Here is a 24164-nt window from a genome sequence, read left to right on the forward strand (position 1 = left end):
GGTAGCTAACGTTAGCTCATGGAGGTCCCGTCCCACTAGACTAGACTAGACCCGTGTTTACATGCGTGCAGGAGGAGCTGGAGGAGGAGCAGACGCGCAGCACTGTGTGCAGCTCCCGGTGTCTGAGACAGAACTCAGCGAGTGAGATCTGTTTTGACGATCGGCGAAAATAAAACAGTAACGATAGCTAGGTAGCTAACGTTAGCTCAGGTCGAATGCACTACAGACTCGAGCAGAGGAGGTCCGCCTCCTCTGTGTTTACAAACTCTACACGGGTACGGGCGGGGCTAGGGAGGAGGAGCAGTTTGCAGGTCCTGTGCGTCTGAGACAAGCGAGTGAGATATCCACTTGATCAGTTTCCGCGATCGGCGAATATGACTCATTATCGGAATTCCCCGATCGCATATTTATACTGATTATCGGCCGATAACGATCGGTGGCCGATCGATCGGGGCATCCCTACATGTAACATTTGCATGATGTTACCGCAGCCTCACATTTGACAATTCTGTGGAAGTTGCGATGGAGATCATTTTACAGACAGTCTTTTGCTGCGTCATTTCAGAAAGTTTAAACGCAGTTAAATTCTTGCGCAATGTAACCAGCCAATCAGCTGAGCAGTCATGCTCAGCAAAATCCACCTCAAGCGAGTGTAAATAAGTTTTTGTGCAATCGAGGACGTTTTTGTCCCGAATTTTAACGTTTCCGTCAAGCTTTTCAAATGCGACCTCCTCTCCTCCTGTCAGTGTCCACTTTGTCTCATGAGCAGCTCAGAAGAGCTCATAGAAGGCTGTCCATTACTTAAAGGGGCACCTCACCGGAAAAACAATACTGATTTATTTTGCACATAATCTCACATATATATAATATATATATATATGTTACGGTAGTCATATCGTCACCTTAAACTTCAATGCCCCGGGGGGGTTTCGAACCCGTGGTCTCCCACACCGCGGGCAACAGCACAGACCACTATACCAAGAGGTGAACTCAGTGCTTTGCAACGTGTCGATGTGTGAGAGAGTGTGTGAGAGAGTGAGTTTAACCCATAGCACTGCTACTCACCACAGTCACTTCACAACATCTGAAGTCCATAGTGACTGCACCTCACGGTACCATCCGTTACATATATATATTAAAAAGCTTTACAGTTTAACAATTTAATTCATTTACTGTAATTAATTTAGTTTGACAGTTATTCAGAGTTAATGAATTTGAATATGTCCTCCAGTGATGTCATCGGAGGACACTGAATCCTTGTGTTGTGTTAATAATCATAGCTCAATAGATGTAGATGGCAAAATAGCAATCCCTATTACAATCCCTAATGGTATTTTTGATTGAGCTGTAATTAGAGAGTACAGTGTCCTCTGATGATCACTGGAGGTCATATTCAAACTTATTAACTCTCAATAATTGTCAAATTAATGTATGCAAAACTGGTTAGAATTTTGGTGATATACAGTATGTGTGAGATTATGCACAACATAAATCAGCATTGTTTTTCTGTGAAGTGCTCCTTTAATCTAGCATTAGGCCTGCTTAAGAAAAAAGGATCTGCTATCAAATATAATTTTCAGATATGTGTCTTAACCCTTTCACTACCACACTACAGAAGGTTAACCTTTCACTACCACACTACAGACGGTTAACCTTTCACTACCACACTACATATGGTTAACCTTTAATCTACCACACTACATATGGTTAACCTTTCACTGCCACACTACAGACGGTTAACCTTTCACTACCACACTACAGACGGTTAACCTTTCACTACCACACTACATATGGTTAACCTTTCACTACCACACTACAGACGGTTAACCTTTCACTACCACACTACAGACGGTTAACCTTTCACTGCCACACTACAGACGGTTAACCTTTCACTACCACACTACATATGGTTAACCTTTCACTACCACACTACAGACGGTTAACCTTTCACTATCACACTACAGACGGTTAACCTTTCACTACCACACTACAGACGGTTAACCTTTCACTACCACACTACAGACGGTTAACCTTTCACTACCACACTACAGACGGTTAACCTTTCACTACCACACTACAGACGGTTAACCTTTCACTACCACACTACAGACGGTTAACCTTTCACTACCACACTACAGACGGTTAACCCTTTCACTACCACACTACAGACGGTTAACCTTTCACTACCACACTACATACGGTTAACCTTTCACTACCACACTACAGACGGTTAACCTTTCTCTACCACACTACAGAAGGTTAACCCTTTCACTACCACACTACATACGGTTAACCTTTCACTACCACACTACATATGGTTAACCTTTCACTACCACACTACATACGGTTAACCTTTCACAACCACAGTCACTACAGAAGGTTAACCCTTTCACTACCACACTACAGACGGTTAACCATTTGTCATGTGGTAGTGAAAGGGTTAACCCTTTGGTAGTGTGGTAGTGAAAGGGTTAATCTGTCTTCGTTTTCAGTTCCATACTAAGATGAAGTTCAGACTCAGCTCTCTGAGTTTCATAGAGAAGTCGGACGGACCAATCACAGCTCTGAGTTTCATAGAGAAGTCGGACGGACCAATCACAGCTCTGAGTTTCATAGAGAAGTCGGACGGACCAATCAACCGTAGCGACCGCTCTAAGACTGAATGCAGCACAAACCACGTGGACTTTAATGCATCACTATTCATTTATGTGTGAACATCAAAGACTGACTTGTAACAAAGGGAACACATTGAGGCCTTAGTGAGGGCATGTTTTTAGCTGAATATACTTTTCTAGGCCGCGGGCAATAACATGGGATCGACCAAAAGAGTATTGAGATGTTATTGACGTCTGCGCTGCTGTGTTGATGACGGGGTCCCCTAGAAAGAGCAGGACCCGGTCAGCTCCTGCTAATTCTGACCCACAGTGAATGGGGGATGAAAGGATAGAGCACCCGGTGTCCAGGGGCACCTCTCTCTCTCTCTCTCTCTCTCTCTCTCTCTCTCTCTCTCTCTCTCTCTCTCTCTCTCTCTCTCTCTCTCTCTCTCTCTCTCTCTCCTGCGCTCTGTGATAATCCTCTCCTTGTGCCAGAAGGCCTGGCCAGGCCACCACCATGGCTCTGGAGATGTTCATCATTGCCACACAATTTATCCATCTTCTTCATGGTGTATTTGTATTTGACGACTGCACATGCTCCTTTTATTCTACATGCTGTTTTATGCTCCATATGTCCACCTTGGCTTGAGTGCTACACCGCCCACTGTGTTACATTAACACACCCTTACTGGACTATATATTTGTATTAAGGCTGTCAATCGATTAAAATATTTAATCTGATTAATCGCATGATTGTCCATAGTTAACTCGCAATTAATCGCATGTTTTTTTTATCTGTTCTAAATCTACCTTAAACGGATCATTTTCAAGTTTTAATACTCTTATCAACATGATAATCAACAAATGCTTGCCTTATGCAGCCATTTAACACAAAAGGATGACCCTCATGCATTGCAAATTTGCATCAAATTCAAAACAGAGTGATGCACAAAATAACTTAAAAGAAAATAATAATTTAAAACAATGAATAAAGTGTGCATGAAATAATAGGGGAAAGAAAACGTTAGGAACTTGTTACATTCACCCACACAAGGGCTGAGGACTTACCCCCCCACCCCCACCCCACCTCTCTCTCGCACGCACGCACACACACACACACACACACACACACACACACACACACACACACACACACACACACACACACACACACACACACACACACACACACACACACACACACACACACACACACACACACACACACACACACCACACACTTGGATTCAGAAACAAACATAGTATCAATGAGAGTATCAATAATAATACACCAGAGTGAAGTGTAGTAAAAAAAAAAGTGCTCTTAGCGCAGCAGCGTGCTGCCTGTTGTTGTTGTTGATCCCCTGGTGTGCAGAGTGAATAGAGAGAGAGAGAGAGAGAGAGAGAGAGAGAGAGAGAGAGAGAGAGAGAGAGAGAGAGAGAGAGAGAGAGAGAGAGAGAGAGAGAGAGAGAGAGAGAGAGAGAGAGAGAGAGAGAGAGAGAGAGAGAGAGAGAATGAATGAAACAATGAGCCGACTGTTTGGTTTTCCAGCTTGTCGGAGATATGAGGGTCGAGGGTGTCAAGTTGATTGATTGATTTTTATTTTTATTTTTTTTATTATCTTTTTCCCCCTCCTTTTTCCGTTTTTCTCCCATCCCAATGTTAGTCGTTATGCCAATTCCCAATTCCCTTCCGGGTCATTGCGCACACTACCCCCTACCGTCGGTCTGGGAGGGCGGAGACTATCACATAATGCTTCCTCCGACACATGTGTAGCCAGCCCACCGCTTCTTTTCACCCGGCAGCGCGGACTCTCACTGGGGGAGTGTAACGTGTGGAAGGTCAAGTTTCAAGTTTCAAGTTCAAGTTTCTTTAATAGTTGTCATACAGAAGTACAGAATACTTTTATACAAAATGCTTCTTACTGTTACGCTCCAGAGACTGTGCAAGACAAGATAAGTATGAAATAAAATAACATAAATGGGATGAGGATGCACCAACAGTAGGTGCAAATAAAACTCTTAATACTATAAAAATTTACAAAAGAAAGCACAGTCTCGACGGAGCGATCAGAGAGGCAGCCGTTCGTTGCGGCGCCATAGTACCTCCACCAGATCCTTCCCTCGCTGTGCAGGCGCCCCGACCGAACTGTAGGAGTCGCTGTTTAAAAACGACCAGGACCCACCTCACCAGCTTTCCCACCCGCTGACACTGCCAATTGTGTTAGTATGGACGGCCGACCAACCCGGAGGTACCACAGCTGGATTCGATCCCACTGTCTCTGCGGTGGTAGACAGACTCTTAGTCCGCTGCGCTACCCGGCCGCCCGATTGATTTTATTTTTACAATATATAAATAACATGCGACAGAAGCACAGTCTGGAATACTGCCAAGGATAGACACAAAAAAGCTCAGAGCTTATTTGAGGGATGCTCGATATTGGCTTTTTTACCGATACCGATATACCGATATTGTCCAACTCTTAATTTCCGATACCGATATCAACCGATATCAACCGATACCGATATATGCAGGGTTTTCCCCCCAAATTTTTTTATAATTTCAGGTAATTAACATTACATTACTCTTGTTGTGGAATTAACACAACATTATGCATACTTTTGACAATAAATAAAATCAGAATTTGTTCTTACTTGCTTGCCTGGGTAAATAAAGGTGATAGAAATGTAAAATAAAATAAAATGTTTTTTTTATTTTTTTTGAAAACCGATATTTTCCGATATCACATTTTAATGCCGATATCGGCCGATAATATCGGTAGGCCGATAATATCGGACATCCCTACTTATTTCCATTGTGGTCCTTGTAGGGGGGTAGGGGAACGAAATGTTAAGACATGCACCATACAGACATCGTAAAGACACACGACATCACAACACATCACATAGACATAACGTAGTCACATAAAAACATGTAAAAGTGGTGTGACATGATCATGTTAACCTATATCGTTGCACAGGTAAGATGTGGAGATCACTTTAAGAAGTTGAACACGGAGAGACAAACGCAGCGGCGGACATACGAGTCTCTATGGCTCCACAAAGGGTCCTGTATGACTCTCTGAATGTCCATGAAAGAAAATGGACATTCGCTCGCCTGCATGTTCCCACACAAACGTCACCCCACCGATCATGGAAGAGAGGCCGGTGATGAACTCCTCACACCCTTGTACTCGACATTATATATTAAAAAGGAGGTCTACAGCTTCTGCACATGATCCGAGCACGTGTGTCACCAGCCAGACAGCCAGCCAGCCAGTAGTGGCCCGAGCCACCCGGGGCCGCGGGATCCTTTTCGTCTAATGGGAGGAGGGACACGCGGGATGGCCAGCATGCCAGGCACCTCACAGTCTCCAGTTCCACACTGCACTAGTGAATGAAACGTGGGCTGCTGGTGTGTAGCCAGCCAGCGCGTAGTGGCCCTTCATATGCATCTATTTCTAAAGCTAGAAATCGGAGAGTAAACCTTCCAATCAGTGATGGAACTGGAATGTAAAATCTGGGGCTGCTCCATAAACAGTGAATCTGACTTTATGAGGCCATACAAATGTTTGTGTGAGATCTTACACCCGGATGAGGCTGATTCTAACATTGCTAGACGGGCTGAACCAGAATTAAAACCTTGTTTGGGTGTAACAAACATTTTATGGCCTCATAAAGTCAGAGCCCCATTCATTATCTATTGGAGCAGCCACAGATTTTACATCCCAGTTACATCACTGATTGGAGGGTTCTCTCCATAGAAACCTTTAGGAGAGAGTGGTGCATGTTCACAAATATTGACTGAACTGTCCCGAGACACAGGAAAAACATTATGTGAATTCTTAAAATGGCCGGCATTCCCCTTTAGCAGTTTGATTGGAGACAAGCTGACTAATAGCTGCCAACATTGCTAGTAAAATCAACAAGCCTACCAGGCAATTCCAGCCTGTCCCGGCCAAAATATACCAGCATTTGATTTGGTGGCTAGTTTGAATTCCAGAGCCCCAATGTTGTACACGTCTGTGTAGCATCATATGATATATTGTGTGTTGTGCATTTGTTACCTTATTACATAACAAAGGTATTGGAGTTGAACCATTTTCTCATCTAAGCAACCGCCGGTGCATTGGAATGGAGCGAGGTCAGTTAGCCCGGAGGACGTAGCAGGGGTTATTAATACGTTGTTCACCATACGTCCACCGGGAGCAACTCTAAACCAGTGCTTTGCACCTGGAGAATGTGTGTGTGTGTGTGTGTGTGTGTGTGTGTGTGTGTGTGTGTGTGTGTGTGTGTGTGTGTGTGTGTGTGTGTGTGTGTGTGTGTGTGTGTGTGTGTGTGTGTGTGTGTGTGTGTGTGTGTGTGTGTGTGTGTGTGTGTGTGTGTGTGTGTGTGTGTGTGTGTGTGTGTGTGTGTGTGTGTGTGTGTGTGTGTGTGTGTGTGTGTGTGTGTGTGTGTGTGTGTGTGTGTGTGTGTGTGTGTGTGTGCGTGCGTGCGTGCGTGCGTGCGTGCGTGTGTGTGAGAGAGAGAGAAAGAGAGAGAGAGAGTGAGAGAAAGAGAGAGAGATATTAAATAAGAGCATAACCTAAATATTGTTGGCAAGTTAGATTTCTTGTATTCTGTTCTCTGTTTAGTATTAGTCTTTGTAGTATTCTTGTTTTGCCCCGGTGTCTTGTTTGTCTTGCTTTCCATAGTTGTAGTTCCTTGTTTCGTTTCCTGTAGTTCTTTGTCAGTCTGTTTCCCCTCCCAGGTGTCTCTAGTTGTAATCATCCCCGGTGTTTCTTGTTTGTCCTTTGTTCCTGTGTTTCCTGTTCTCTGTGTTGGTCCATAGGGAGGTGTAGTGGTTACGTCATTGCTGTTTTTCGTGTTCCACCCTCTGTCCAACGCAATGTATTTCCCATTGCCCTTTTCTAAATCGTCTCGTTTAAAACAAATAAAGCATTACCATTTGCATGGTGTACCTTTCTGTGCTTATTCATCCACAATCTATAGCTTAACATGAAAATATTCGCAATTAATCAGAAAAAAAAATCGCCACATTTTATTTCAACCAAAAATGCTAAACAATAATGTTAGTGATAGAATGGAAAGCTTTTCAATTTCCATGCGGCAGAATTGTTACAATAGCCAATAATCCATCTTCCCAATGATGAATCCCAATACGGGTGGAACAACCAGTGACGTCAGACTACACCTCCCTATTGTCTATGTTCAGTGTCTCCCAGTGTTTTACATATCATGTCTTCAGGTTTCTTGTGAGAATCTTGTCTTTTATTGTTGCCTTTTTACCATTATCCAATGCGTGACTGTGATTTCTGTTTTTTGGTATGTTTTTCTGTACTGTATATTCTTTTGTTATTAAACACCCTTGGACCCGCCATCTGCCTCATTTTGTCTGCACTTGAGTCCTATTCCTCTACCCCACCTGTGACACTCTCTGAGAGTAGCTGTGGGGAAAGACAATGCCAGTGGAGGAGAGAGAGGCGTGGAGAGGGTCTGTTCATTCAAGAACATAAACCGGGCGGGTACTAATTGTACTTCTCCATTCGTATCTCGTTGAGACCACGAAGGACTCTTAAGTCAAAGTGGCACCACGGGTGAAACACATTAATAAGCAGTGTAGCTTAGTAGTGCCTTATTCACCCATTATCACTTGTAGAAATGATTTACCCCCGAGATGAACCTCGTGTAATGTCATTCCTATGATCACGGATGGTTCAGTTGATTCGTGAAACAACATCGGGAAGTCTCTCTCCCTGAAGACGAGAGACAGGAGAACCAAGATGTCTTCGTGAAAGTAAATGTCTGGCCGTGTTCAGGGTTGTTATAGGATGACATGGACACATTTTTCGTTTCATAGCTTACATCTGCTAGTGCAGCAAAGTACTTTCGGTCCAGAAAGTACATTTTCCCGATTTCTTGACAGTGGAGCAGTTGCTGGAACTCATTTTGTTTCAGTGTTTTGTAGCTTTTGGGGAAGTGTTGCTCGCATTCAACAAACATTGATTGAGCTGAATAATAAAGTCACAATAATATGGCGTTTGGATTTTTGCTTTTAGGCACTTTTAAACTTACAGGTAATGAAGGGATTAGGGTATTTTAATTGACAGAGCTGTACAAATCCCCACTTCACTGTCCTGCAAATGAATGTAATCGTGCAGAAGGACCTCGTCAAATCCATTGCTTATGAACGACCCAAAGCATATTTATGAATATCACTGTGATGACCATAGATTTACTAATTATTTTCCAGGGGGAAAAAAAGTCTGTATGAGATAAAAACAACAACCCTGAACAACTAATACACCTATCTCAAACCATCGCTCTTTTCTTGTTCCTCCAATCACAACTCAACAGCAATAGTTGTGCTTGGAGGATCAAGAAAAGAGGGTGGGGTTTGAGATAATGTAGGTCAATTGACTAAACAAGTCTTTGTCAAGACCCTAAGTCCCTGAACTAATATAGTATATATATATATATATATTTACTTCTCATGGCGTGAAGTTGTTCCAAACCAGGCCTTACATGGTGCCTTCCTCTTTTCCAGGGGTGTGGTGCGAGTGGATGTCAATCTACAGGATGTTGATATCGACCAGTGCTCCACAGATGGCTGGTTTGCAGGAACCCATCGATGCAACCTGACCACCATGGAGGTGAGTCCACTGAACGCACACAGACTGGGACGGGTGATTGAGTGGGCTCCATAAAGCCGCAACAGTGGACTACATGTGCTCAGTCACATCTCCACGGAGGCAATAACGGGGGATGCCACACGTTTTAAGAATTCACATATGTTATTCCTGCACCCCGGGACAGCTCGATCGATACTTGAGAACGTGCATCACTAGAAAGAGAGAGAGGGAGAGAGGGAGAGAGGGAGAGAGAGAGAGAGAGAGAGAGAGAGAGAGAGAGAGAGAGAGAGAGAGAGAGAGAGAGAGAGAGAAGAGAGAGAGAGAGAGAGTCTTCAAATGTGTGATGTCACCTAGATGTAAGATCTGGGGCTGCTCTGTAGATAATGAATGTGACACTTTGTGGAGCCATAAACTGTTAAATATGCTAACAAATCTGAATCAGAACCCTTAATTTGGGTGTAAGAGCTCACAAAAACATTGTATGGCTCCCAAAGAAATCAATGGCCCGTAATGGCATTCTCTATGGAGCAGCCTCAGATTTCAGGCCATCACAAATTCATCACTGGTTCTCTTTGATTTCTAGCTTCAGGAAAGAGTGGCGGAAAGAGTCGGGAAGCACAGGAATAACATGGGAATTCTTAAAAGCGTTCCCCTGTCAGGGTGGCATTCCCCTTTAAACTGTACAAACCCATGATGGATGAGTCCCGACGTCCACGGTTGTTTAATGATGCTCTCACAACCACCGCCCACACCCTTCACTGTCTCTCTCTCACATTACTCTACTTCACGTTCTTCTGTGTTTCTGAATGGAGAGCTCTGGGCGTGTGTGTGTGTGTGTGTGTGTGTGTGTGTGTGTGTGTGTGTGTGTGTGTGTGTGTGTCTGTGTGTGTGTATCCCACTGTCAATCATGAATTAGTAGGTACAGTGTGGTTTCAGCAGAGAACTACAGTACGTCATGTGATATCTCATACCGCTGCTGTCGGGGGGGGGAGCTTGTATCTACAAAAAGATTAAATCTTTATATTAGATTAGATAAAATTAGATAAAAATTGATTGTCATCATACAGCACAAATACAGTACAACGAAAAGAAGTTTGGCATCCAACCAGAGTGCAAATGTAACAGTAAAGTGCAACAGCAATATACAATGTATAGGTGATTAAACTGGGTACAAAATACACAAATTAGTATTATTGAATGTAGTGCTAAGTAGATGTATGTACAGAGTTGTAGTATAATATGTACAGTGATACAGGTATAAAGTCTGGTAGTAGTCATACTGGCCAGCAGCATAACTAGTAAGAGTAGGATATGTACAGATATAGATATAGTATCTACAGATATGTAAAAGGACTATGTGCAGGTAAGTACAGACAGGTGTGGATATATATATGGTGAGAATAAGTATACAGCATTATTTACATGCTATCATGTACAGAGCTATGGGTTATATGCAGGTGTATAAGTAAGAATATAGAGGGGTTATATGCAGGTATTCAGACAAATATGGATATATATGCGGTAAATATAAAAATATAAATGTAAATATGCTTGCACTGTTGTACATGCTATCATACGGAGTATATGAGTAGACTATGGTATGAGGTGGGTCGTTCTTTTCAGGGATGAAGAAAAATAAACATCATTGTCAGATTGACACCCATGTATTTATGAAGTTCTGCATCAGGTTTTTGAACCGGTTTCATGATTTTTAGGGTCACAAAATAACAGAGGACGTGTAATCTTTCAATCCAAGTAAAAAACTTGAAAATTACCAAAATCGGAGATATACGTTTTTCACCAGACAGAGAGAAATTATCATTCCTTTTTGTCCATCACTTGGGTGGAGTTTTGCCATCTTGATAGATGTGCAGTGGGTCCTCTCGGTCCGTGCATAGTTCTAATGCTTCTAAGATGCCATTCTGGCCCCATCATTAAGCGTGATAGATTTGGAAGACAGGCTGTAGATCAGACTACTTCATAATACATGTGGTGTAATGGATTGCAGTGAGCTGGCTTGAATAATTAATCACCCACATTGTCTGAGCACTTTCACCTCTCCGTAGTCAGTGCCGGAGATGTTTGGAGTGTGTGTGTGTGTGTGTGTGTGTGTGTGTGTGTGTGTGTGTGTGTGTGTGTGTGTGTGTGTGTGTGTGTGTGTGTGTGTGTGTGTGTGTGTGTGTGTGTGTGTGTGTGTGTGTGTGTGTGTGTGTGTGTGTGTGTGTGTGTGTGTGTGTGTTGTGTGTGTGTGTGTGTGTGTGTGTGTGTGTGTGTGTGTGTAGGTGTGTGTGTGTGTGTGTGTGTGTGTGTGTGTGTGTGTGTTGTGTGGTGTGTGTTGTGTGTGTGTGTGTGTGTGTGTGTGTGTGTGTGTGTGTGCCTGCGTGCATGCATGTGTGCGTGTGTGTGTGTGTGTGTGTGTGTGTGTGTGTGTGTGTGTGTGTGTGTGTGTGTTAGGTGATGATGAAAAGAGGAACAGATTGATGCTTGTATGGATTTCTGCTGGGTTTGCAAAATAACGATCACTAGTGTGTAGGAATATGCCTGTTCACAGCAGAATCATGAAAGCTGTCCTGACCCTGGTATGTAGTATGACTTGACCTACTGATCATACATCACACACACTAATAATGTAATAGACAGACAGACAGACAGACAGACAGACAGACAGACAGACAGACAGACAGACAGACAGACAGACAGACAGACAGACAGACAGACAGACAGACACACAGACAGACAGACAGACAGACAGACAGACAGACAGACAGACAGACAGACAGACAGACAGACAGACAGACAGACAGACAGACAGACAGACAGACAGACAGACAGACAGACGGACAGACAGATATAGCTAGACATCAGTATTCATGTCTATCAATCTATAAACCCTAGTGTAAGTGTGTGTGTGTGTGTGTGTTTGTGTGTGTGTGTGTGTGAGAGAGAGAGTGAGAGAGAGAGAGAGAGAGAGAGAGAGAGAGAGAGAGAGAGAGAGAGAGAGAGAGAGAGAGAGAGAGAGAGAGAGAGAGAGAGAGAGAGAGAGAGAGAGAGAGAGAGAGAGAGAGAGAGAGAACTCTTGCTGAAGCACTGCTCACCTTTCCCTTGCCCCTCGTGCAGCTGCTGAGGCGGGAGGGTTCCTGGTGTGGTGTTTGTCAGCCGTGTATCTGTTACAGCAAACAGCTTGCTCCTCTGTTCTAAGAACATGTAGTGCACTAAGAGGTGAGATGAGAGGGAATTAATGTCTCTCCAGCCAATCAGGGCTATTAATAGCAAACAGTACTGCAATGTAATCAGCTCTTGTAGGGTTGTGTGTTCGAATGTGGTGAAAACAGCTTTAGGATGGACGTCCTTTATTTCACTTAGGGATTAATTTTATTTATATATATTTTTTTTATTATATTTTTCTCTCTCTCCATACTGGCATTTCCTGCTCACGCACATACATGTGTTACATTTAATCGGTTTCCGTGGGGTCATTTTTTTTTGATCCACTTTTTCTCCCATTTTCTATTTTTCTCCCATCCCAATTTTCGTATCATCCAATTCAACCCTCCCCTGTCTTTGAAGGCTGTTTCATGCCTCCCACAAGCCGGCTGCAATGTGGACTAAGTCATACATAGCACGAGTCCCCTCCGATACTCGAGGTAACAGCAGTCGCATCTTTCCACCTGCGCGGCTCGATCTTTCAGCGTCAGGGGTCTGGGCTTTGGAGGGGCCCTGCCCCCGTCGCTTCCTGATTCTACTGCGCAGGCGCACCAACCGACCTGTAGGAGTCGCTGTCCACAACGCCCGATCCCCACCCATCAGTTTCCTCCCCCTAATACTGCCAATGTGTATTAGTGCGGACGACCAGCTAAACTGAAAAGCAATGTGGAGCGGTGGGCTCTGTGGGGTCATTTAAAAACAAAGGTGTTCAGTAAACCCATTGTAGACCCATAATAATTGAGCTTTAACAACGATACTGACAATAGATAAGACTAAAAATAAACATCTTGCATGTGAAGAGCTTTGGTGTCGATACTGTTTAGTGAATAATTGTTCCTTGGAGATACTCTAAAACTCAATCAATATCTGAAGTGACAATGCCAAAAAAGTCACAATGTTTCCAGCATGTGAGGAAATCACCTTTCAATACCACCCTCACTCTCAAGGCAAATTATTATATATTACATAAAATAATAGCAGCATTATTGTATGGCTCAGGAGGTAGAGCAGTCGTCTGGTAGTCGGAAGGTTCCTGGTTCGATTCCCACTCCTCCCGGGAAGTGTGGCGAAGTGTCCTTGAGCAAGACACTTAACCCCTAATTGCTCCGATGAGCAGGTTGGCACCTTACATGGTTGCCTCTGTCGTTGGTGTGTGAGTGAATGGGTGAATGTGAGGAACAAAAATTGTAAAGCGCTTTGGATAAAAGCGCTATATAAATGCACCATTTACCATAGAGGGCGCCGCCCTCTATTCTTGATCCTCCAATCACAACTGTTGCTTCCCCAGGGCTAGAGGGCGGGGTTTGAGATTCCAGTGGATTTGACAAAACGCAGTGGTTCCAGTCCTCATGGCTCCCTGGCCAAACGACCCTCCTTTTCCTGCTCTTCAAGCTGCTGTTCATCACCCAGCCAGGCATGCAAGCAGCACAACAGCCAGGCATGCAAGAAGCCCAACAGCCAGGCATGCAAGCAGCCCAACAGCCAGGCATGCAAGCAGCACAACAGCCAGGCATGCAAGCAGCCCAACAGCCAGGCATGCAAGCAGCCCAACAGCCAGGCATGCAAGCAGCACAACAGCCAGGCATGCAAGCAGCACAACAGCCAGGCATGCAAGCAGCCCAACAGCCAGGCATGCAAGCAGCACAACAGCCAGGCATGCAAGCAGCACAACAGCCAGGCATGCAAGCAGCACAACAGCCAGGCATGCAAGCAGCACAACAGCCGGGCGTGCAAGCAGCCCAACAGCCAGGCATGCAAGCAGCACAACAGCCAGGCGTGCAAGCAGCCCAACAGCCAGGCATGCAAGCAGCACAACAGCCAGGCATGCAAGCAGCACAACAGCCAGGCATGCAAGCAGCACAACAGCCAGGCGTGCAAGCAGCACAACAGCCAGGCTTGCAAGCAGCACAACAGCCAGTCTTGCAAGCAGCACAACAGCCAGGCGTGCAAGCAGCACAACAGCCAGGCTTGCAAGCAGCACAACAGCCAGTCTTGCAAGCAGCACAACAGCCAGGCGTGCAAGCAGCACAACAGCCAGGCATGCAAGCAGCACAACAGCCAGGCATGCAAGCAGCACAACAGCCAGGCATGCAAGCAGCACAACAGCCAGGCTTGCAAGCAGCACAACAGCCAGGCGTGCAAGCAGCACAACAGCCAGGCATGCAAGCAGCACAACAGCCAGGCATGCAAGCAGCCCAACAGCCAGGCATGCAAGCAGCACAACAGCCAGTCTTGCAAGCAGCACAACAGCCAGGCATGCAAGCAGCACAACAGCCAGTCTTGCAAGCAGCACAACAGCCAGGCATGCAAGCAACACAAACTCAGATGGAGGCAGATGCTGTGAATGGCTGAGTCACCAGCCCCCCCCCCCCCCTCCCAGTGTTGTTTTCACATACATCATTTTGTGTAAAAAATTTGATACTCAATGGAACAGAAGGGACACAAAATGGCTACATAGGGGCATTGTGACATCATTGTGAAAGTAAAGGCTATCAAGGAACAGGAAATATACCTGGGTACTTTTATTTTTAATTATCTTTATTCGCTTTTTCTGGCCTCGCAGGACCGACAGCTTTTTCTGGCCGCGCAGGACCGACAGCTTTTTCTGGCCGCGCAGGACCGACAGCTTTTTCTGGCCGCGCAGGACCGACAGAGGAGAGAGGGAGAAACCTCAGTGAGGCCGATCCGAGGACCTCACTAAGCCATCCAATCGGTAGTAGCGACGGGCGTTGTGTACAAAGGGCAGGGACTTATGACCCACGCTTACTGGGAATTCCTAGTTGATGGGAAATAATTGCAATCCCCAATCCCTATCACGAGTGGGGTTCAGCGGGTTACCCACGCCTCTCGGCGAGGGGTAGACACACGCTGATCCACTCATTGTGGCACGCGTGCAGCCCCGGACATCTAAGGGCATCACAGACCTGTTATTGCTCAATTTCGTGTGGCTGAACGCCACGTGTCCCTCTAAGAAGTTTAAGACCGACCTCTCGGGGGCCGCCTAACTAGTTAGCATGCCGGAGTCTCGTTCGTTATCGGAATTAACCAGACAAATCACTCCACCAACTAAGAACGGCCATGTACCACCACCCACAGAATCGAGAAAGAGCAATCAATCTGTCAATCCTTTCCGTGTCCGGGCCGGGTGAGGTTTCCCGTGTTGAGTCAAATTAAGCCGCAGGCTCCACTCCTGGTGGTGCCCTTCTGTCAATTCCTTTAAGTTTCAGCTTTGCAACCATACTCCCCCCGGAACCCAAAGACTTTGGTTTCCCGGACGCTGCCAGGCGGGTCATGGGAATAACGCCGCCGGATCGCTAGTTGACATCGTTTATGGTCGGAACTACGACGGTATCTGATCGTCTTTGAACCACCGACTTTCATTCTTGATTAATGAAAACATTCTTGGCAAATGCTTTCGCTTTCGTCCGTCTTGCGCCGGTCCAAGAATTTCACCTCTAGTGGCACAATATGAATGGCCCCGGCCGTCCCTCTTAACACTTTCAGTGCCCAGCAGGGGGCGCACATTTAGTGCTTGAATGCCCACCATCCACTGCAATGTTAGCATTAATATCGCCTAATCTATGTTTTAAATTATGGCTATGTGTCTAATCTGCCCGTTGCATTATCAATGACTCATTTCCAGTCAACATTGTCGAAGCGGATTGTTTTTTTATAGGGTCATTTCCGTTTTATAGCATTTTGAAAAGCCCTCGTTTTCACGGAAAAATTAAAGATTCCATGATAATCGCCCTGTACTGTAATATTCTAGAATGTTGTCATTTTTCGGCCTATTTATGAATCGTTTTCAAATAAACGCTAGATTATCGATAGTATATGTGTACGTGTGCACGCTGGTGCCGCACGCTGAAAATCGATTCTCTCAGTTCCTGATCGACCTTACTGTGAGGATTCGCCTGTTCCCTGAACCTTTCCCTGTCTACTCTCCCTCACCAGCCCCCACCCTTGCGATGATTTACTCTCCTCTACTCTTCACCAGCCTCCACCCTTGGACTACCTTCACGCAGCTGTCATAGTTTATGATTAGCGCCCCAGAGGGCTTTATATACCTGGACCTCCCTTCCAGTCCTGGTCGGGTCGTTCTGTATCTGTGTCTGTGTTCATGGAGTTCTGTACGTTACCATTCTGTACGTTACCATTCTGTACGTCACCATCACCTGCCGCGTCTCCGGCGTGAGACGACGGCCCAGCCATCACCACCTGTCGCCGTTTGCCTGGAGTGGGACGCCGTCTTCGCTCTCTAATTCTCTACGGGAGGTTTTCCAGTGTTCCCACTCCAGACGTCAAGGCGGCTCGCCATCGCTCCCGATTCCACGGGAGGAAGGCGTCTCTTCGTGATCCTCGTTCCTGGGGTGAGGCTCGTCGTCGCTCCCTAGTATTCCACGGGAGGACGGCGTGTTCCCATCCCGGTCCCCTGGGACCCCCTTTGTTCTGCGCTGCCCGTCTGCAGCATCCGAGGAGGAGGAGGAGTGTCTCCGTGCCAGGCCTCCGCCGTCGGGCCCCTGTCCCCGTGCCAGGCCTCCGCCGTCGGGCCCCTGTCCCCGTGCCAGGCCCCCGCCATCGGGCCCCTGTCCCCGTGCCAGGCCTCCGCCGTCGGGCCCCTGTTCCCGTGCCAGGCCTCCGCCGTCGGGCCCCTGTCCCCGTGCCAGGCCTCCGCCGTCGGAACCCTGTCCTCATCCCTGTAAGCAGCTCTGGCCCTCGCCGTGTCCAAGGCCTTAACCCTGTTCTCTGTCCCTGTCTCCAGCCCGCCTCTCCGGGCCTCTGTCCCTGTCCCCCTCTCCAGTGCCCCTGGTCCTGGCCCTGACACTTAGCCCTGGTCCTTAGCCCTGGCCCTTAGCCTTAGTCCCTTAGCCTGTTCGCCTCTTAAAGGCACAGTGCCGCATTTTCCATATTTCCTTGACTCTAGTGTTTTTGTGTTTTCCCTTAAAGGGACTGTGCTGCTTTTTGTTCTTTTTTTGTATTTTATTTTTTTATTATTTTTTAAACAAACATATAAACAAACATGACAACACACGATAAGATATACAAGCATTAATTGTCAGGGCACATCCAATGAGATCACATTTTAGTTAGTTGTCTTATATAAGATATACCCCTAATACCTGTTATCTAAAAAACCTACACACATATGCTCCAGCTCGAACCCCCCCCTCCCGGACCCCACCTTGAGAAGTACCTCCACTATCCCTCGCACCTAACCAGACACTACCATTATAAGCTAGCTTTTATTCTCTCCACCACTTCTAACCACATTGACATTTTGGATTCATTGAGACCCAGAATTCTTGCTGTAGATATTTCATGGTAAATTACATCAAGATATGTAAGAAACCAAACTTTACGGCACATTTTTTCCGGTTGAAACCAGCGTGATGCGATCAGCTTTTTAGCTACTGTGATACCTTAGCTATAGTTATCCGACCTTCTACATCAGACCATACTCCCTTTAGTACAATATTCAACTTACGTTTAACGACTATGGCTACACCCCGAGTTCTCGTACCAATAGAAGAGTGACTAATATTATGGTATGTGTTGTCCGCTAATTTATCTATGTCTTTCTCTAGAATGTGCGTTTCGCTTAGCAGAGCAATGTCCACATGTTCTTTTTTCATCAGTGTGAGCACGCTTTTGCGTTTGAATTGGTTATTTATTCCCCCGGTGTTCCATATCATTATATTCAAACTAGCCATAATCTATACATGTTGTATTGTAATTTTTGGTAATGCTTCTAGAGTGCGAGGCAATAATAGATATATATCCCACTAGTGAGGTCCCGTTGAGAGCCGAGCTTAAAAACATACATATATACAAATAAAAATCCCCTACCCTTCCCTCCCACCGAGAGTCGTACAGGATTGTGTTCCATGAACACAACCTTTGCGTATGACTCCCTCCCTTGCACCACCGGATATCCCAGAATGATCCAATTATCCTTAACATTCCTATGGATCTAACACTCTAAATTCTACCATAAGTAGAATGTCGACTGTGGCTTGGCCACTTTCCCGTAAAATAAAAATTTAAATAAGATAAAACTAAAAATAAAGACCAAAAATAAGCTTCAATTGTCATGCCCTAATCACTTACATTTTATATGAACTTGTGTAATTTATAGTAACCCATGAATAATATGGAGGTATTGAACTGAAGAGAGAGCCTCAATAAATCAGAGAAAACGGATGAAAAAAAACAAGTAAAAGGAAGAGAACATTAACTTAGATCTTAAAAGAGCATTGCTATGCTTAAACATCTAAAGTATAAATTGGAGAAGTAGTGGAAATATTTCCAATTAATAAAAAACAGTTTTTAAATACGTATATGCAGCATTTCCCCTGACCGGGGTGGGCGATGATCCGTTGTGTAGAATGATCTTTCAGCCGGCCGCTGCTATGATGGTTCTGTGGTTCTGCATCTAGATGCTGTTGATTATTCCCCCGAGGGGCTACTGGTAGAGTGACTGACCACGTATTGCTGTTATTCCAGAATGTTCCCCATATCAAAGAATGCTTTAGGTGTTCTAGATTATTCCAATATGTCGTTTTTACATTGTTTGAATGTTCCAGTATGTTCTGGAGTGTTCCAATCTTGAATCCAATATGTCAGCAATAATAGAAACCCGACGGGGAAAGCATTCAATAACTCTGAGCACGTAGGTCTCTCTGTCCCAAATCCTCGGTTCATTAAAGATTGTACTATATGGTGACCTTGCATAACAGAGATTAAAAGGCCATTTATACACTATTCTGCGTGTTGTGCAGACAAGTATTTGGCTGCATCTTCAGGCGAGTTGAGGAAAACCCTTGCTCCTTTTTTATCGACAATGCGAAGTATTGCAGGGTATGTTAATATGGGTCTGTATTTCTCCAGATATAGTTGAGACATCACCGTCTTGAACTTGGCACGCAGGTCCACTACATCACGGCAATAATCTTCAAAGCAGTGTATTGGTACATCCATGTATTTCAGATTGCCTTTCATCCTGCGAGTTTCACGAATAATCATTTCTTTTATTCTGACTTGGCGCAGGATAACCAATATCACTCTGGGCTTAGCGTTATTGCCAATGGAACGGGTCCCCAATCTGTAGCACTGTTCCACCTCTGGTACTGTAGGAAGGATCTCTGTTCCCAAGATTTTCTGTAATTCTGTGGCAAACTCTTCAGGGTGAGCACATCTTACTGACTCGTCCAGACCGACTATACGAATATTCAGCTTGCGTTTTTGATATTCCATCTCGAATATTTTGGCTTTCTGTTCTTCATTGATTCGCTTAAGCTCCATCGTTATATCGCTGAGCTCAGTCTTGATTTCTTTGTAGTTTCCCTTCATCTCAGCAGTTAGGTTAACGTTGATAACCTCTACTTCTTTGTAGATTCGAGCGAAATTTTTTTCGTGGGCTTCCATTACTGTCTCCAGAGCCTCGGTGCGTTTAATATGTGCGTCGGCGTCCGCTCTCAGCGCATCTATTTTGCCTTCAATAGATTCTTTAATAGCATCTACTTTTTGGGTTATTATCTTCTCCATTTCCTCCATTCTCTTCTCCATTGTCTTCCCCATTTCCTCCATTTTCCGGATGATATGTTCGGTGTCTGCGGAGGTATTTGATGGGGTTGAACTTGAAGCGGCCACTGTCAAGTCTATATTTTCTGCTGTATGCCGTACGAATCCTGATTCCTGCGGCGGGACCTCTACGACTGTTTTTGGACTCGTTGTGTTTTTCTTTGGTTTCATCTCGATTCTTTTGGTCAATATAGTTAGTTGATAGTCTCAGTTGATATATGCGTCAAGTTTTAAACGCATTAATGGTTTATAAATATGTTTTTAAAACGGAAAAAAAAATAACGGGTGAGCAGCTGTGTCACATGCGACCTACTCCATTCTAACGCTAAACCGTTAGAAAAAAAAAAGCCGCTTTTTGTTCTATAATAAATATTTGCCCTGTTTTGGCTTACTCTCATACCTGTCTTGTGTTGTGCGATTGGGGTCGGTTACAAACCATAACACTTACAGTCAAACAGCCATATCACATTATAGGGGAAAAGCTTATATCTCCGTGAGAACGGGTCTGATTATCCTAAGACTGGTCAAATAGATTCCTTACCTGAGATCAGATGGTATCCAAATGGATTATTCCAATTCCTGATCGCCATTCCAAAAATCGATCCTTTTATTGATCCCACTCGTATACTGTAAAACACATATTACACGCTGTGCTGAGGGTCCAGAATGAATCTGATCGGCTCCGGTTACATGCGTGAGAAGTAAAATGTGGATTCCGGAGGGTTTTTTTCTCATCCATTTTCATCGAGTCCAATCCAAAATGGTGCATTACCATCTGGGAGACGATAGGGGGCGCTTTTTTCACATCTGAGCGCCTGGCGGGGCAAAATTACCAACGGTAGACTCGGTTGATGAAATATGAATTCAGATCGCTAATAAAAAAAAACATGATGGGCATTCAACCCGAGAAATCTCGTGATGGGCATTCAATGAGTTAATCATGGCGTCAGTTCGGAGAAAAACCCACAAAATAGAAACGGAGTCCTATTCCATTATTCCTAGCTGCAGTATTCAGGCGACTGGGCCTGCTTTGAACAAATTGTTTCAAAGTAAAGTGTGTGTGTACGGTGTGTGTGTACTGTATTTGTATGTGTACTGTTTGTGTGTGTGTGTACTGTATGAGTGTGTGTGTGTGTGTGTACTGTATGTGTGTGTACTGTATGCAGTGGCGTCTGGGAGAAATGCGAGGCCCTGTGCGAGATTTAAACGCGAGGGCCCCCCCTAAAGAAGAAAAAAAATAAAAAATGAATATATATATATATATATTAATACATATTATTTTTTTTTGCATACAGTCAACGTATTCTTAAATAATAGCACTGCCCGAGGCTGGGCATTATGATACAGTCAACGTATTCTTAAATAATAGCACTGCCCGAGGCTGGGCATACAGTCAACATATTCTTAAATAATAGCGCTGCCCGAGGCTGGGCATATGATACAATCAACGTATTCCTTAGTGGCAATGCACCTGTACAGTCGTACACCTGGCAGTAACAGGGAAAATGCATAAAACACCCCTGGAACCCAGGAAAAATGTTCAAGAGAGAGAGAGCAAGAGAGAGAGAGAGAGCAAGAGAGAGAGAGCGAGAGAGAGAGAGCAAGAGAGAGAGAGCGAGAGAGAGAGCAAGAGAGAGAGCGTGAGAGAGAGAGAAGTGCGCGAGAGAGAGAGAGCAAGAGAGAGAGAGGAGAGCGAGAGAGAGAGAGCAAGAGAGAGAGAGAGAGAGAGAGAGAGAGAGAGCAAGAGAGAGAGAGCGTGAGAGAGAGACAGAGAGAGAGAGACAGAGTGAGAGAGAGAGAGAGAGAGAGAGAGAGATGAGAGAGGAGAGAGAGAGAGAGAGAGAGAGAGAGAGAGAGAGATCCACGGTGGGAACAGAATAGATTGCATTAAAAACTCACCAAATGTCCAAGAGGAAGGAGACACCCGTGGAGATGACAAAGTTCACCAGTCCATATTGTCCCCCCCGTTGGGATGAACTTGGGAGTCTGTTCCTAGTTTATCTGCCACACGTTAGCACTCGATAACGTAGCTAACGCTAGTTAGCTGTCCCTGCCTTTAGCTAAGCCGACATGGCTAGCCTGACTGAACTTTCTAACACGCAACAACTTTCATCTTCAGTCCATCTGCTGAACGTCCTTTTCGTCTTGGCATAACCTAATCACTATACTTGGTATTGATAAGCTTACGGCATGCAGCGTATTTCCTCTGCTCCGATGCTGCACAGCGCTCCCGTGGATAGCGCCAAATAGTCAGACCCGTACCTGTAACCCCTCCCCTCGTTGAAACAAATAGTATATCTGCAGAGCCGCAGATCTCCAATAGTGTATCTGCAGAGCCGCAGAGCTCCAATAGTATATCTGCAGAGCCGCAGAGCCTGGAACAAGTCAGACACATTCTACAAACGTGTCTAATGTGAAATATATAAGCATGTAAGCAAAACTAGATTTTAGGTCTGTGATGGAAAGTGATTGTTAACATTCTATTTTTAATTTTTTTTTTTGCGAGGCCCCCCTCCCCACGAGGCCCTGTGCGACCGCACTGCTCGCACGCCCCTTGAGGCGGCCCTGACTGTATGTGTGTGTATGAGTGTGTGTGTGTGTGTTCTCATACTCAAAAGTTTGGCACATCAGACACTAATCCACTGAGTCTCTTTCCATGTCTTTTAAGTCTTTGATGAGATACATTTCTTCAAAGGCAAAGGATGTGCTGATAATGAGAGAGATAGCGTTACACAGAGAGAGAAATAGAGAGAGAAAGAGAGAGAAAAGAGAGAGAGAGAGGAGAGAGAGATGAGAGAGAGAGAGAGAGAGAGAGAAGAGGGTGAGAGAGAGAGAGAGAGAGAGAGAGAGAGAGATTTTCACCCTGCCCATCATTTGATGGTTGGTTCCAGATGCCCTATCTCTGTGTGCAACATCAGACACGAAGGCCTAAATCCTCCTCTCTGTGCTCGTATCCGCCTGGTCTGATGCCATCTTTAGAGACTTTGTATTATGCTTCCAAACACCATTGTAATATACCAAGGAACAAAATCTATTAGGATAATGTTCTAATGTATTATATATCATAATAAATGTGAATATATCACAGTGAAATGACTGGAATTTCTATGTGGGGGGGCATCAATCAGGCTTTGGCCAGTGAGAGCATTTGCTGTCAAGGGTAATAATATACAGGCATCTAGTATTATTACAAGTTCCTGGCTTTCAACCAACCTACTGCACTGCATTAAACTAACAGCAAACAAGACTTTGCTTTAATGAACACAATACAATACGTGGACGAGTTGGAGTGCAGGCTGAATTGCTCACAGTGTAATGACCATCCTGAAGTCTGTATCATTCATTATCTTTATCAGTGTGTGTGTGTGTGTCCCAGTTGTGTGGAGCCAACATGTCCTGTATGTCAGAAGACGATCAAACATGTTAAGGTTTAAAATCATTAGAATGTTTTTTCGATTTTCTGCCATGCAGGTCACGTCACAGGAACTCTGCGTCCCCCCTTTGTTCTGCCTCCGTCTCTCATTACGCAGCTTCCATTAGTCGTGTCTCTCACTGCTCTTCAGAAGTCATGGACTTCTGCCGCCCTGAGGGCGACCTGTCATATGAGAACGTGGCTGTGGATGATGATGAATGTTTCAATCAATTAGCTATTGCTCAGAACAAGTGGCGTTGTCCCTGGGAGAGGGTGGGGGGCTGTAGTCGGTGACACGTAACCTAAATGATTGCTCTGGCCGAGACTTTGGGCGCAGTGCAAGGTGCGGGGGGGGGGGGGGGGGGGGGGGGGGGGGGAGGACACTGCCTAGGGCCCCATGTTGGTTAGAAATCAAGAAGCATAGATGCAGAGTTGAGATTAAAATGTCTACTGTGAGAGGACAAGCAAGGTGGAGGGTTATTTTGGCCTTGCTGTGGTGGTTGGTGGGTGGTTGTGGTAGTAGTAGTGTTGGTAGTGGTGGTGCTGGTAGTGGTGGTAATAGTGGTGGTATTGTACTGGTGGTGGTAGTGGTGGGGTGGTGAGTAGTGGTGGTAGTGAGTGGTGGTTGGTAGTAGTGGGTGGTAATTGTAGTGGTGGTAGTAGTGGTGGTAATTGTAGTGGTGGTAGTGATAGTTTTAATTCATTGATCTGTTGTCAATATCTTCTTCAGGCTGTACACTG

At 45.1% G+C, this 24164-nt stretch overlaps 1 protein-coding gene across 1 annotated transcript in view; it reads left to right on the forward strand.

Moving 5' to 3' along the window:
• gpr158a (G protein-coupled receptor 158a) overlaps nt 1-24164 on the forward strand; it is a gene marked incomplete at both ends in the record, with an annotated part of 161259 nt that overhangs the window by 21504 nt on the left and 115591 nt on the right. The window contains one exon of the mRNA XM_084325952.1: nt 9142-9247. Coding sequence (XP_084182078.1) covers nt 9142-9247 — 106 coding nt within the window. The remainder of the gene's footprint in view (nt 1-9141; nt 9248-24164) is intronic.

This window comes from Notolepis coatsorum (genome assembly GCF_963971535.1).
Source record: "Notolepis coatsorum genome assembly, chromosome: 12".
Taxonomy (NCBI): domain Eukaryota; kingdom Metazoa; phylum Chordata; class Actinopteri; order Aulopiformes; family Paralepididae; genus Notolepis; species Notolepis coatsorum.